General features: G+C 44.5%; 1 protein-coding gene across 1 annotated transcript in view; it reads left to right on the plus strand.

Annotated features, from left to right (window-relative positions):
* KMO (kynurenine 3-monooxygenase) overlaps positions 1 to 15108 on the plus strand; it is a 31034-nt gene that overhangs the window by 246 nt on the left and 15680 nt on the right. The window contains exons 2-6 of the mRNA XM_036422765.2: positions 7997 to 8066; positions 9141 to 9238; positions 10627 to 10716; positions 11837 to 11885; positions 14488 to 14575. Coding sequence (XP_036278658.1) covers positions 7997 to 8066; positions 9141 to 9238; positions 10627 to 10716; positions 11837 to 11885; positions 14488 to 14575 — 395 coding nt within the window. The remainder of the gene's footprint in view (positions 1 to 7996; positions 8067 to 9140; positions 9239 to 10626; positions 10717 to 11836; positions 11886 to 14487; positions 14576 to 15108) is intronic.

A 15108-nucleotide genomic window follows, 5' to 3' on the forward strand; every position in this document is an offset into this window, starting at 1 on the left:
GTGGGTTCTCCTAGGGGGAGGTCTTTTATTTCCATTAAATGCAAAGGTGGCTGTTTTTCCTTGTCATTTTGTTTTAGTGTAAAACACACACACACACACACACACACACACATACACACACAGAGAAAATGAAGATAATTGAATTGATTTATGCTCAGGTTTACTCATTTAAAAAATATATTAATATATATATATATATATATATATATATATACTCATTTAAAAAATAATTTGGCCACTCAGTGTATTTCTTATATATTAGAGGCCTGGTGCTTGAATTCGTGCATGGGTGGGGTCCGGGCAGCCTGGCCAGGGGGAGGGGACATGGGTGGTGGGCCAGCCTGCCTGCCGGTCGAACTCCTGGCCGAGGGGACCATTTGCCTATGAGCCTTTTATTCTATAGGACAGACACAGAGTGGCCAGATGATGATGTGTTCAGAGGTCATCATCATCATCTGGCTGCTCCGTGTATATATGTTATATTACTGTAAATATATTTCAATGAAAACATTTGCCTCGCTCTGGTTAATATACTGTCTCATAAGCGGAAGGGTCAAGGAGTATGCAGCTAGTGCAGAATTATCATGTTGGGCGTCTGCTAGTTCACTGAGTTGTTGGGATTGATACTTGTTCGGTGCCCTGACTACTTGGCTGATCTAATGGAGCCCTCTACACTGGAGGGCTCACCCCTCCCTGAGCAGGAGGGGTGGCTTGGAGGGGACATCCCCCACCTGTAGCCAGACGTAGGAGGGGTCTCTGTGTCCATCTTCACCATCCAGAGCCAGTTCTGTTCAACGTGGGACTGCCTCAAGCAAAATCCATTCCCCCTCCCCGCCTCCCACCCTCCACCTCTCAACAGAATATCCCCATTAGTTAAAATTTAACAATTTTCTTTTCACCTTTGGGCTAACCATGGGCAGGCAGTTAGCTCACAGATATTCATTCATTTATCTGTTAGCTCAATGGAAACCTATCGAGGGCTGAGTCGGTCCCAGATGCACACGTGTGACTCTATGGTATATGCTAATGTTAGTCTTTAGTTCCGCCTTCCTTATTGTCTTTCACCCAAAATACTAGGACAGTCCCTCTAACATTGCTGGCTCTAAATTTCTTTTTGTTTCTTCTATTTTTTAATTATTATTATTTTTTATTGATTAAGGTATTACCTATGTATCCTTATTCCCCTATTACCCCCACCTCCCATCCATGCCCACACACCCCTGTTGTCTGTGTCCATTGATTAGGCTTATATGCAAGCATATAAGTCCTTTGGTTGATCTCTCTCCCAGACCCCCACCGTCCCCCTGCCTTCCCTGAGCTGGCTCTACATTTCAAAAGGCTAAGGAACACTATTACATGCAGTGTTGGTCCATGCATGTAACAGGTGTATGTTGTCATTTCTTCATACAGGGCTTTGGTTCAAGCCTTTCCTATCAAAGTTTTGCACAAAACGAGAATCCATGTATTAAACAAAATCTCATTGAGTGCCTGCTATGTGCCAGCATTGCTTTAGATCCTGGGGATTCAGTGGTGAAATAATGTCCCTGAGAGCACTACAAAAGGCATGGAAGCAGTCCGGCCAGTGTCGCTCAGTGGTTGAACATCAACCCAGGAACCAAGAGGTCACCAGTTCGATTCTTGGTCAGGGCACATGCCAGGGATGGGGGCTCAATCCTCAGGTTGGGGGGGGGGGGATGTGATGGCATGCATCGATGTTTCTAACTCTCTATCCCTCTCTCTTCCTCTCTGTAAAAAATCTCTATCCCTCTCTCTTCCTCTCTGTAAAATATATATATATTTTAAAGAGTTAGAAACATGGATGAGAGAGAAACATCCATCAGCTGCCTCCTACATACCCCCTACCGGGGATGTGCCCGCAACCAAGGTACATGCCCTTGACCGGAATCAAACCTGGGGCCTTTTAGTCTGCAGGCTGATGCTCTATCCACTGAGCCACACTGGTTAGGGCACAAAGATCACATTCTTGAGGCCAGACTATAATTCCATGAGTAGGAGGTAGAACCCAGCTTTTCAAAAGTCATGTGGTGACCAACTCAGACAGGTTCTAAGGGAGAGTTTTATGTGCTTCCTTAAGTCCAAAGTAGCTGACAAGCTGACACATGTTTGACATGACGTTATCAGGTTGACTTCAAATGCATTACAACAAAGAGGTATAAAGTGCATAAAATTGAAATAATCTCCATTCCCCTTCCCTTTAGGGTCAACATTTATAAACTTAAAGCTACGGTTTCTTCATGATCATTGCCCACATGACCAAATGGCTCAGTGGTTGGGCATCCACCCATTGTGGGAGAGGTTCCGTGGGAATCAGCAGGATTTAGCAAATCCTCTTATATCAAAGCAAGCAGCTGAGCACCAAGAGAACATACCTCATCATTTCATTTAAAAAAAAAAAAAACAGTTTCCAAACTTCTTAAAAATATATATTATCTTATTGATTTTTTTACAGAGAGGAAGGGAGAGGACTAGAGAGTTAGAAACATGGACCAGCTGCCTCCTGCACACCCCACACTGGGGATGTGCCTGCAGCCAAGGTACATGCCCTTGACCGGAATGGAACCTGGGACCCTTCAGCCCGCAGGCTGATGCTCTATCCACTGAGTCACACTGGTTAGGGCTCACGTGGTTCTGATTGGTAACTTAGGCCTTGATATCAGGGCAGGGTGGGGTCAAAACACGGGACCTGTAAAGCAGAAAGTAGGGAGAGATGGAAAAAGAAAGTGGGAGAAAAATGGAAGAATAGGAAACTGGGTAAATCCATAATTAAGTAACCGAGGAATCTCCTCAGAGGCTAACCTCTTTCCCAAGCCTTCAAGTCTTTCAACACCTGCTTCCCTATTTATTCTCAGGGACCAGCTGTGCTCTCAGCGAGAGTTTGTGGTGGGTGCCGAGTGGGGTACACACATTTTCCTTTCCATTTATATCTTCATATCTTATAGTTTCAGTCCTGTTGTTGGGTTTTGGTTTGTTTATTTTCCAGTGTAACAACTAAAAAAAAAAATACTGACCTTTGTTCCTGATTAAGCACGTTTTTATAGAAAGTGAGCAGAGGAAATAAAACTAGAGTGTAAAATGCACTCTATCAACCCTATTACAAATCCTTCTCGTGGGACGCCTGTAACATCTACCCTTTTTTTCTTTTCTTTTAGTTTTATTTGAACCTCAGTTACCCAAAACTGGAGTTATCATAATCTTTATTTCAGGGCACATTATTTTGACTCATCTTGGAGAAGACATTTTATTTACCTTTTTGCTTGTTTGTTGATAATCAGAAGCTATAATCTTTGAACTCAACGTGAGAATTACAATATTGACAGTCTTATATCCGCCTCTGTGCTTCTCTCTCACCTGTTAAAAGTATTTCCCTAAATCCTGTGTTTATCATTCCCTTGAATATATGTATTTAAAAGTTCTATGTGTAGCACATATACACAGATTATTGATATATATATTTCTAAAATCATGTATATGCATATACCGTGGATTAGTTTTAGTTGTCTTTATAAGAGAATCATGCAGTATGAAATTATTAAGAATATATTTTAAAATACATATGAAGGCCCTAGCCCGGTAGCTCAGTTAGTTAGAGTCCTGTCCTGTATGTACACAGAGAGCTGCGGGTTTGATTCCTGGTCAAGGTACATACCTCAGTTGCAAGTTCAATCCCCAGTGAGGATACATATGGAAGGCAAACGATCGTTATTTCTCTCTCACATTGAAGTTTCTCTTTCTCTCGTTCTCCCTTCCTCTCCCTCTCAAAATCAATCAAAAGCAAACATATCATCGGATGAGGAATAATATCATACTTATGCAAATTTTTAAGGAAATGTGAGGCTTACGGGGACCTCACTTGTCTGTAGATGGGAGTGTTTCAGAACACAGTTTGCCTCTCCTAGGCTGCTCGGTTTACCAGCAAGCCCAGATGAATATCATCAGGTCAGGACTAGAGAAGGCTTTCCTAAATTGGTTTTAGTCCCTTTGATCATTGATCTTTGATTATTGATTTCTTTCTAGTGTACCCTCCTCCTGAGATGTATCTATTGAGGTCCTTACCCAAAGCCTGGAGGTTTAGTGAGTCCTCCTAAGCGGGAAGTCAGGTGGGTGTCCAGAAGCCCACATGTTGTCCCTAGAATAAAGTGACCAGACGTCCCGCTTTTGGCGGGACAGCCCCGATTTTTAACAATTTGTCCCGTGTCTCGGCGTTTTAAAAAAGTCCCAACTTTTGGAAAGAGTTTCATGAGTCCAAAACAATTCTGTTGACATTCTCCAGCTGCCCTGCACACAGCAGATGGCCCCAGGCATGGCTTCCAATGCCAAGTTCATCTCTCTGTGTTTTCTTTTCCAGTTGGCAGAGGAGTTAGTGCAAATGACTGATTTCGCCATTACTCCAAAAGGCTGTTTGATTGGCAAAGGTGCTCCTGTTAATGAATCTTTTAAAAAATATATATTTTATTGATTTTTTTACAGAGAGGAAGGGAGAGGGATGGAGAGCTAGAAACATCAATGAGAGAGAATCATCGATCAGCTGCCTCTTGCACACCCCCTACTGGGGATGTGCCTGCAACCAAGGTACATGCCCTTAACTGGAATTGAACCTGGGATCTTTCAGTTCGCAGACCGACGCTCTATCCACTGAGCCAAACCGGTTTTGGCCTGTTAATGAATCTTAACGACCCACAAGTTGAGAACCGCTGTTGTAGAGCCTAAGACCATTGGAAAACACAGATATTCACATTATAATTCATTCACAGGAGCAAAATGGCAGTGATGAAGTAGCCATGAAAATAATGTTATGGTTGGGGGTCACCATTACATGAGGAGCTGTACTAAAGGGTCGCGGCCTTAGAAAGGTTGAGAACCATTACTATAAAGGGTTGTGAAGGCGACGGACAAAAAAATCTTCAAAATCTTAGAGTAGGGGAAGGCTTCTGTAGAAGATGCCACATGCACCAACAATAATGTAACATATTACACTGAACTAAAGAGCTTGCCATCCTTATCATTTACTAGAGTTTAAAAAGAAAGCCACAGCCCTGGCTGGTGTGGCTCAGTGGAGAGAGCGTCTGCCTGCGGACTGGAGGGTCCCGGGTTTGATTTAGGTCAAGGGTGCATGCCCAGGTTCTGGGCTCGATCCCCAGTGGAAGGCATGCAGAGGGTAGCTGATCCATGATTCCCTCTCATCAGAGATGTTTCTATCTGTCTCTCCCTCTCCCTTCCTCTTTCTGAAATCAATAAAAAACATATTAAAAATAAATAAACCAAAAGCAAGCCACAGAAGAAGATATTGGCGACATTAAAAAATGACAAAGAGCCCTAGTCGGTTTGGCTCAGTGGATAGAGCATCAGCCTGTGGACTGAAGGGTCCCGGGTTTGATTCCGGTGAAGGGCACAGGCCCAGGTTGCAGGCTCGATCCCCAGTAGGGGGCGTGCAGGAGGCAGCCGGTCCATGATTCTCTCTCATCATTGATGTTTCTCTCTCTCTCTCCCTTTCTCTCTAAAATCAATAAAAATATCTTAAAATATATAAATGATAAAAATGACAAAGACTTGATGCTCAAATACACAAACAACTCAAGGATCAATAGGAGGGAAATAAAATACATAGAGCCCAATAGAGAACAGGCAGGAGGCTTTACAGGCAGCTGACAAAGGAGGAGCTACAAGCAGACAATCAACACGGGATTAGTTAATCAGTCATGCACAAATTAAACCACACCCCCTCTAGTTAATCAGTCATGCACAAATTAAAACACACCCCTCCCCTAGGCCTCTCCAATGGGAATGCTTGAAAGTCTGAGAACATCAAGCCCCTGCAAAAAGGAACTCTTAGAAGCTGCCAGTTGGAAAACAAATTAGTACAAAATGGGAAACCACATGGCATAATAACGGTGAAGGCACATCCACCTTTGGACAGAGATTCCACTTCTGAGTATAAAACGCTAAAGAAAAACCATGCACATTCGGACTAGGATTTATGTAGAAGAATGTTCTTTGTAGCATCTATTATCTATATCCATATCCATATCCATTTCCATATCCATATCTACATCCATATCTATATCTATATCTATACAACTACATCTACATCTATATCTATATCTACATCTACATCTAATCTATATCTATAATATCTATATTTACATCTCTATCTACAGCTATAGCTTCATTTATATCTACATCTATATCTAATCTATATCTATAATAACTATATCTAATCTTTATCTATATCTATGTCCATGTCCATATCCATATCCATATCCATATCCATATCCATATCCATATCTATCCATATCCATATCTATATCTATATCTATATCTATATCTATATCTATATCTATATCTATATCTATATCTATATCTATAAAGAGGTAATATGCAAATTTGTCTGGATGCCTTTACAGTCATGATTTTCTCAAAGTCTTAACAGTCACCACCAGTGCAGCTCAGAGCACGCCCCCACATCAGCAGACACATACGGGGGTGGGGGCCTGCTCCCAGCACCGAAGCGTGGCTCAGAGCACACCCCGGTGGGTGTGGGTGGCATTGGTGGCCCCAGCGAAGCAGCCGGGGGCCTGGGTGCTGGAGGGAAGCCGGTGCCGGCAGCCAGGGGAAGGAAAGCCTATTCTCGCAGGAATCTCCGTGCATCGGGCCTCTAGGTGTTAATAATAGTCCCCAACCAGGAAGCGCTCGAATGTCCCTCAACAGTAGAACAGCTAAGTCATCTGTGAGAGGTCATACAACGATGACTCATACAGTAATAACCAAAAAAAAAAAAAGCATGCCCGCGCAATGGATGAATCTCATAAGCATGTTGTGTTAAAGAAGCAAGATGAAAAAAAAAATAAACACATGATTTTTATTATGTGATTCAAAAGCAAGCAAAATCAACCCAAATGGCCTACACCAGTGGTCGGCAGAGCCCACAGAGCCAAATATCAACAGGACAACCATTGACATTTCTTTTGAGAGCCAATTTTTTCAAATTTAAACTTCTTCTAACGCCACTTCTTCCACACAGACTCTCCCAGGCCGTGGTATTTTGTGGAAGAGCCACACTCAAGGGGCCAAAGAGCCGCATGTGGCTTGCGAACTGTGATTTGCCCGCGACAGGCCTAGAGATACATACCTAAGCAGGAAAACAATAAAGAAGAAAGGACGGGTTGTCACAAAAAGCAGCATAATGTTTACCTTTTGGTGAAAGGCTGGGATCATAACTGAGGGGGAGGTGGGGGCAGCTTTTAGGAGAGCAGCAATGTTCTCCTTTTTTAAAAATACATATGCTTTGCTGAAACTGGTGTGGCTCAGTGGATAGAGCGTCGTCCTGCGGACTCAAGGGTCCCAGGTTCGATTCCGGTCAAGGGCATGGACCTTGGTTGCGGGCACATCCCCAGTAGGGCGTGTGCAGGAGGCAGCTGGTGGATGACTCTCTCTCATCGATGTTTCTAACTCTATCCCTCTCCCTTCTTCTCTGTAATAATAATAATAAAAAAATCAATAAAATATATTAAAATTTTATTTCAGAGAGGAAGGGAGAGGGAGAGAGAATTATTGAGCGGCTGCCTCCTGCATGCCCCCCGCCCTCCATACTACAAAAGCCCACAACCCAGGCGTGTGCCCTGACCAGGAATGAAGGTCCACCCTCTACCCCTGAGCCCCGCCAGACAATGCCCCACTTATTCACCAGAATGATGGCTCTGTGTGTGCTCGCTTTCGGATTCCTCTGTACACTGTATACAGGTTTTATGATCTTTGTGTGAAGTTATACCTCCCTATAAGAGGTAAAAACAAACCAACAACCCGTCTCTAAAATGATAGCGTTTAACCTCGAATGATCCCATTATGGTTGCACACAGTGCCTCCTAGTAGTGACTCAGTAAATGGGGGCGATAACCCAGCCACACACGACAGCAAAAATCCCCTCTTTCTGGCGGAGCCAGACGAACGTGTGAAAACAGAAACCTGCTTTGACTCCTAGGTCGGATCGTTAAACGCCTGCTTTCTTGCAAAGCGGAATTTCCAAGTTGACGTGTACGAGGCGAGGGAAGGTAAGACAATTCCGAGAGCTGAGACGGGGGTTCTCGTTCTGGGCTCTCTTTCTCTTTCAATTGTAAAAGATACAGACGCACACATTTACAATATACTTTTTTATTGACTTCAGGGAGGTAGGGAGAGGGGGATTGAAACATTCATGACGAGAGAGAGAATCACGGATCGGCTGCCTCCTGCACGCCCCACCCTGGGGTCTGACCGGGAATCGAAAACTGTGTCCTCCAGATTCATGGGTCGATGCTCAACCACTGAGCCGCACCGGCTGGGCAGATTTTAAGAGATTTTTTTTTTTTTTGAAGGGGGAACTGTTAAATTTTTTTAAATGTCAACTGTCTAAGTTCAATGAACACAAATGTGCTATTATTAGCATTTTTCTCGATAAGAGCTAACAAGGTCTTTTAATTTGGTGCTGGCCGCACCGGTGAATGTAACAGGAAACAGGTTTACATGTCCATCGTGCCCAACGGTATAAAGAGATGTGTGGGCCCTAGCCAGTGTGCTCAGTGGATAGAGTGTTTATTTTTTTAAAAATAAATCTTTATTGTTCAGATTATTACAATTGTTTCCCCCCCGCATCCACAGATATATGATGTTTGTCCGATCTCTTCCCGCACCCCCCACCCCACACACACACAGACACCCCTCTCCCCCCGAAAATTATCAATCCCCTCCCCTTCTATGCCCCTGATTCTATTCTACTCACCAGTGTATTCTGTTCCTCTGATGTTTAATTCGCTTGACGTTTAGATTCACTTGTTGATCGATATGCATTTGTTGCTCCTCATTTTTTTTGTCTTTACTTTTTTCTTCTTCTTCCTCTTTTTTAAAGAACGCCTTTTAGCATTTCCTATAATCCTGATTTGGCAGTGATGGACTCCTTTAGCTTGTTTTTCTGATCTGTGAAGCTTTTTATCTGCTCTTCCATTCTGAAGGATAGCTTTGCTGGGTAGAGTAATCTTGGTTGGAGGATTAGAGTGCTTATTTGATTATCAATAAAAATAAATAAAAAGTATTTAAAGGGGTGGGGGGAGGAGATGTGTGTAACGTGGCGTCTCTTTGCAATGTCCCAGATATCCGAGTGGCCCAGCTGGCTCGCGGGAGAAGCATTAACTTGGCCCTTTCCCACCGAGGACGGCAAGCCTTGAAGGCCCTTGGCCTAGAAGACCAGGTACCTCGTTCATGCATTCCCTTAGAGAAGATGGCACCCGCTGCTTCTCAAAATGACTGTATCCATGACTGTATCAATGACTCTGTCAACGGCTTTGTCTCCTCCTGGTTCAGAGCGTTATTGAATGCCAAGACCCTCTGCCTGCAGACTCGATCGATCCACAGAGGTTTTCAAGCTTCTGGGTTTGGGGGAGAGGGTGATGCTGGGATGTCTGAGGAGCTGGCATCCGGAGCAGGACCCACAACCTGGGGCGGGGCAGGCTGCCACCCGTCTGGGCTTTCAACAGGACGGGAGAGCTCTGCCCCGTTAAGGCGGGATCTGAGATGGCATTAGGATGAGAGGAGCAGGCCAACTCCATTCTTTTATTAAAAAATAATAATAATAATTATATATATATATATATTTTAAAAAATATATTTTTATTGATTTCAGAGAGGAATGGAGAAAGAGGGAGAGAGATAGAAGCATCCATGGTGAGAGAGAATCATTGATTGCCTGCCTCCTGCACGCCCCCTACAGGGGATGGAGCCCATAACCCGGGCATGGGCCTGACCGGGAATCGAACCATGACCTCCTGGTTCATAAGTCAATGCTCAGGGCCCATTCTTTTGTCTATGCAGGTCCATGATCTCTTACCCACAATTCTCTGCTCCAGAAAACTCTGAAAATAGAAAGCTTTTCGTCACTCACTCAGCAGAAAATTTGACCTGATGGGAGGCTTTTTATGGCCTTATTTTTTTCTTACTTAGTGTGACTTTTCTTTAAAAAAACAAACAAATATATATATATATATATATATATATATATATATGTATATAAAATTGGTTTTTTACAGAGAGAAAGGGAGTGGGATAGAGAGAAACATCGATGAGTTAGAAACATCAATCAGCTGCCTCCTGCACACCCCCCACTAGGGATGTGCCCGCAACCAAGGTACATGCCCTTGACCGGAATCGAACCCAGGACCGTTAGTCCACAGGCAGATGCCCTAACCACTGAGCAGAACCGGTTAGGGCTAAGAGTCCTGGGTTTTTGAGGCCCCATGAGTCCTGGTTTTTTTTTAGACAGTGAGAAAAATGATTTACCCTCTCTGACAGTAAAACACTCCCTTCAAGTGTAATATCTGATTTGGACCCGATACACTTTAAGTCAATTCCAAAATCTAATGGTTCAAAAAATAAAAAAAATAAAAAGGCAAACACTAAAATTTGCAGGAACACCGTTTTCATTAAGTTTCCCCCATACTGTGCTTCCATGGTCCTTGCTATATTTTTTTTTAATGTTTTTGAAAATATTTATAAATCACACTTTAAAATTGATATCGATCTTTTTTTTACAGAATGTCATGTTACAGGCATTGAGATGGGTTATTTCTGGTTTTGTTTCAGATTGTATCTCAAGGAATTCCCATGAGGGCAAGAATGATTCACTCTTTTTCAGGAAAAAAGTCTGCAATTCCCTACGGGACAAAGTCGCAGGTAGGTTAACGCGCAGGGTACTTGTTGCTTATAACTGAGTCTAATGTCCGTGACCTATGAACCAGGAGGTCACGGTTCGATTCCCCATCAGGGCACATGCCCAGGTTGTGGGCTCCATCCCCAGTGTGGGGCGTGCCAATCAAGGATTCTCTCTCATCATTGATGTTTCTCTCTCTCTCCCTCTCCCTTTCTCTCTGAAATCAATAAAAATATCTTTTTTTAAAAAATAAATAGCCGAAACCAGTGTGGCTCAGTGGATAGAGCGTCGGCCTGTGGACTGAAGGGTCCCAGGTTCGATTCCAGTCAAGGGCATGGGCCTTGGTTGTGGGCACATCCCTGGTAGGGGGAGTGCAGGAGGCAGCTGGTCGATGTTTCTCTCTCATCGATGTTTCTAACTCTCTATCTCTCTCCCTTCCTCTCTGTAAAAAATCAATTATATATTTATATTTATATATATTTTATTTTATTTTTTTTAAATCAATCTTTATTGTTCATATTATTACAAAGGTTCCTCATTTCTTCCCCCCTCCACCAGGTTCCCACCCCACCCTCCGCCCCCTCCCCATCCCCCATTGTCCTCATCCATAGGTGCACAGTTTATGTTCAGTCTCTTCCTCCCTCCCTTTCCCCAATAGTAAATCCCTTTTCAGATAGTAAATCAGTTACTTAGCATTTTCTCATATCAATAATACCTCCACATGCCCAAGGATACACTTCACACAAAAGACATTTCCAAATAGGTCAACCAGCCTCATCCAGGCCCCACCCAAGGCACTCACAGATCAACACCCCAGCCCTATACTAACTCAACACATCCAGATCTAAGCCTTCATCCCTTGATTCAGCAGACCCTCAAGTTCCCACAAAAGTTTCCAGCCATGTCTGAGAGGCAGCCTTGGGGGAGGGGCAGGTGAGGAGTGAGCTGTTCCGGGCCTGGCTGCTCCGGGCTTGTATATATTTATATATATTTTAAAAAAGGTTACTTGGCTGCGTGGTCCTAAAATGGAGCTCACAACTTTCTGCTAAATAATAAACTTGTCCTGTTTCTGAGTGAGTGACATAGCGTTCTATGCGCCCAGCCCCCCAGAAACAAACACTATCTACTGTGTTTTTCTTGCAGTATATTCTTTCTATCAGCAGGACGAACCTAAACAAGGATCTGTTGACCGGTAAGTCCGATGCTTTATTTTTTTTATCACTTGTCATTTTGCATAGAGCACACGAGACTGATCTTGCCACATGGCTTATTGGGACTTGTTTACTATTTTATTTTTGTGAGTTATGAAGAGCAGGACTGCCGAAACTGGTGTGGCTCAGTGGACAGGAGCGTCGGCCTGCGGACTGAAAGATCCCAGGTTCGATTCCGGTCAAGGGCATGTACACTGATTGCGGGCACATCCCCAGTAGAAGGTGTGCAGGAGGCAGCTGATCGATGATTCTCTCTCATCTATATTTCTAGCTCTCTATCCCTCTCCCTTCCTCTCTGTAAAATATCAATAAAATAGATTAAAAAAATAAAAAAGAAAGAAAACCGTAGCAACCAGGCATGGAGGCACCGGACACGAGAGTAAGAGCTTTATGGGCCTCGGTTTGTATAACTCTCCCCACTGCCTGGGAAGGAGGGAGTCACCTTTATCTCGGTTGCCCAGACGGGGACGGAGCCTGAGAGGGCCCCTCGGGGTAACAGGTCAGGCTGTTAATCAGTGGCAGGACGGGGATTTGAACTGGAGTCTGCTTCTTCCAAAGTCCATGCTGTTAATTACCTCCCTCACCGCCTCCCATGTTGTAGGTGGAACATCTGCTGACACCCAGGTGCTGACACAGGGAGGGAAGACCCGGCCTCGGGGCCCAAGTCAGAAGCGCCCCTCGCTGCTGCCACTGACATGTGCTGTGAGGCATGCACGCTCATAAATGTATAAACACGTCCCGGCTGTGTGGCTCAGTGGACAGAGCGTCGGACTGCGAATTGAAAGGTCCCAGGTTCGATTCTGGTCAAGGGCATGGACCTTGGTTGCGGGCATATTCCCAGTAGGAGGTGTGCAAGAGGCAGCTGATTCATGATGCTCTCTCATCATGGATGTTTCTCTCTCTCTCTCTCTCTCTCTCTCTCTCTCTCTCTCTCTCTCTCTCTCTCTCTCTCTCTCTCTTTTTCTCTCCTTCTCCCTTCTTCTCTGAAGTCAATAAAAATACATTTCTTAAAAATGGGACAAAAGAATCCAGAATCTGAGACAAAAAGGTGGGAAGTAGAGACGGGAATGCTGAGCTGGAAAGTCAGAAGCGCTGGCACCTTGCGTTTCAGCTTCCTGAGTTCTCAGGCATGTTCCTTACTCCATGTATAAGACGAATGGCTTGGGACTAACCCCTCCATCCTGGCTGGGTAGCTTGAAAGCCTGTCATGACAGCTCCCCTATTCCTGAGAATTCATAAAGGATCAAAACACGTATTAATAGTTCAGAAAATGAAAATGGCTCAATTCCAGAGATGACAAGCAGGAGAAAAACTCCCACACAACAGCACTAACATCACCTGACGTTTCAAATATTTTAATTCTTCCCCTCCCAGGGGTTTCAGTGTGTGATGATAAAAGGCATTAGTATCAACAATCCGCACTGGTTACAACTGGAATGAGGAGTCTAGAGGGCTGACAGCAGGCCTCGCAGGAGGAAGATTTGGCCGAGTGTTTTCAGTCACAAACAAAGCCTTACATGCCTGGCAGCTTTTCAAATATGTGATGACAAGTTCCTTTCCGGGATGCCGGTAATCTTAGCAATGTGAGGATTTGCATAATGGAGTTGGTGGGATCTTTTCTTTTCTTCTAATTTATTTATTTATTTTTGAGATGAGAGTCGTTGATTTAAAAAAAACAAACATATTTTATTGATTTTGTACAGAGAGAAAGGTAGAGAGATAGAGAGTTAGAAACATCAATGAGAGAGAGTCATCGATCAGCTGCCTCTTGCACACCCCCTACTGGGGATGTGCCCGAAACCAAGGTACCTACATGCCCTTGACCGGAATCGAACCTGGGATCCCTTCAGTCCGCAGGCCGATGCTCTATCCACTGAGCCAAACTGGTTTTGGTGAAAGTAGTTGATTTTTATTCATGTCTTTTACTATCAAATTTCCCTGGGACTTTCACCAAGTAAAATGACCACTTGAACCATGTTGATGTGGATAAGAATAAATCACTCTGCCCCAGCTGGTGTGGCTCAGTGGATAGAGCGTCGGCCTGCGGACTGAAGGGTCCTGGGCTTGATTCCTGGTCAAGGGCATGTGCCTTGGTTGCGGGCACATCCCGGGGGGGGGGGGGTGTGTGTGCAGGAGGCAGCTGATGGATGTTTCTCTCTCATCGGTGTTTCTGGCTCTCTATCCCTCTCTCTTCCTCTCTGTGAAATAAATCAATAAAATTATATATCTATATATTTAATATATTTTATTGATTTTTTTACAGCGAGGAAGGGAGAGGAATAGAGAGTTAGAAACACCGATGAGAGAGAAACATTCATCAGCTGCCTTCTGCATACTCCCCACTGGGGATGTGTCCGAAACCAAGGTCCATGCCCTTGACCGGAATCGAACCCGGGACCTTTCAGTCCGCGGACCAATGCTCTGTCCATGAAGCCAAACAGGTTTTGGCAATAAAATATACATATTTTTTAAAAGAATACACCCCTCTGTCATATGGGGGTCAGGAAAGGATCCCTGTCTCCCATGGTGAAGTGATGTCAGAAGGAGAATTTGACCTGTGTCTGCTCCCTCCCCTCCCCCCAGCGGTGGAGCGCTACCCCAATGCCAAGGTGTACTTTGGCCACCGGCTGCTGACCTGCAACCTGGAGGAAGGAACCATCACGGTGCTTGGGTAATCGCCCGCCTGCCTGCCCTCCTGCTGGCTTCCGAGGGAGCAGCCAGGGGTCCGAGCGGCCTTCTATCTGTAACCTTTGCTCTTTGGCTCCTTGGAAGGAGTTAAGGGATGAAGGAGAGGGTGATTCCACGAGGCCCTGGAGTCCACCACCCTGTGCTTCCTCTCTCTCCTCCCGGGAGACAGCCAACCTGCTCCCCTCCCTTGTCTGGATGCTGCTTGCCTGCTTCTCCTGAGCTCTGTGTCCCCTGAATTCCATTTCCCCTGACGTTTCATTTCCTCTGAATTCCATTTCCCCTGAATTCCATTTCCTCTGAATTCCATTTCCCCTGAATTCCACTTCCTCTGAATTCCATTTCCCCTGAATTCCACTCCCTCTGAATTCCATTTCCTCTGAATTCCATTTCCCCTGAATTCCATTTCCCCTGAATTCCATTTCCCCTGAATTCCATTTCCCCTGAATTCCACTTCCTCTGAATTCCATTTCCCCTGAATTCCACTTCCCCTGAATTCCATTTCCTCTGAATTCCATT

The sequence above is a fragment of the Pipistrellus kuhlii genome, unplaced genomic scaffold (genome assembly GCF_014108245.1).
Source record: "Pipistrellus kuhlii isolate mPipKuh1 unplaced genomic scaffold, mPipKuh1.p scaffold_m20_p_72, whole genome shotgun sequence".
Taxonomy (NCBI): Eukaryota; Metazoa; Chordata; class Mammalia; order Chiroptera; family Vespertilionidae; genus Pipistrellus; species Pipistrellus kuhlii.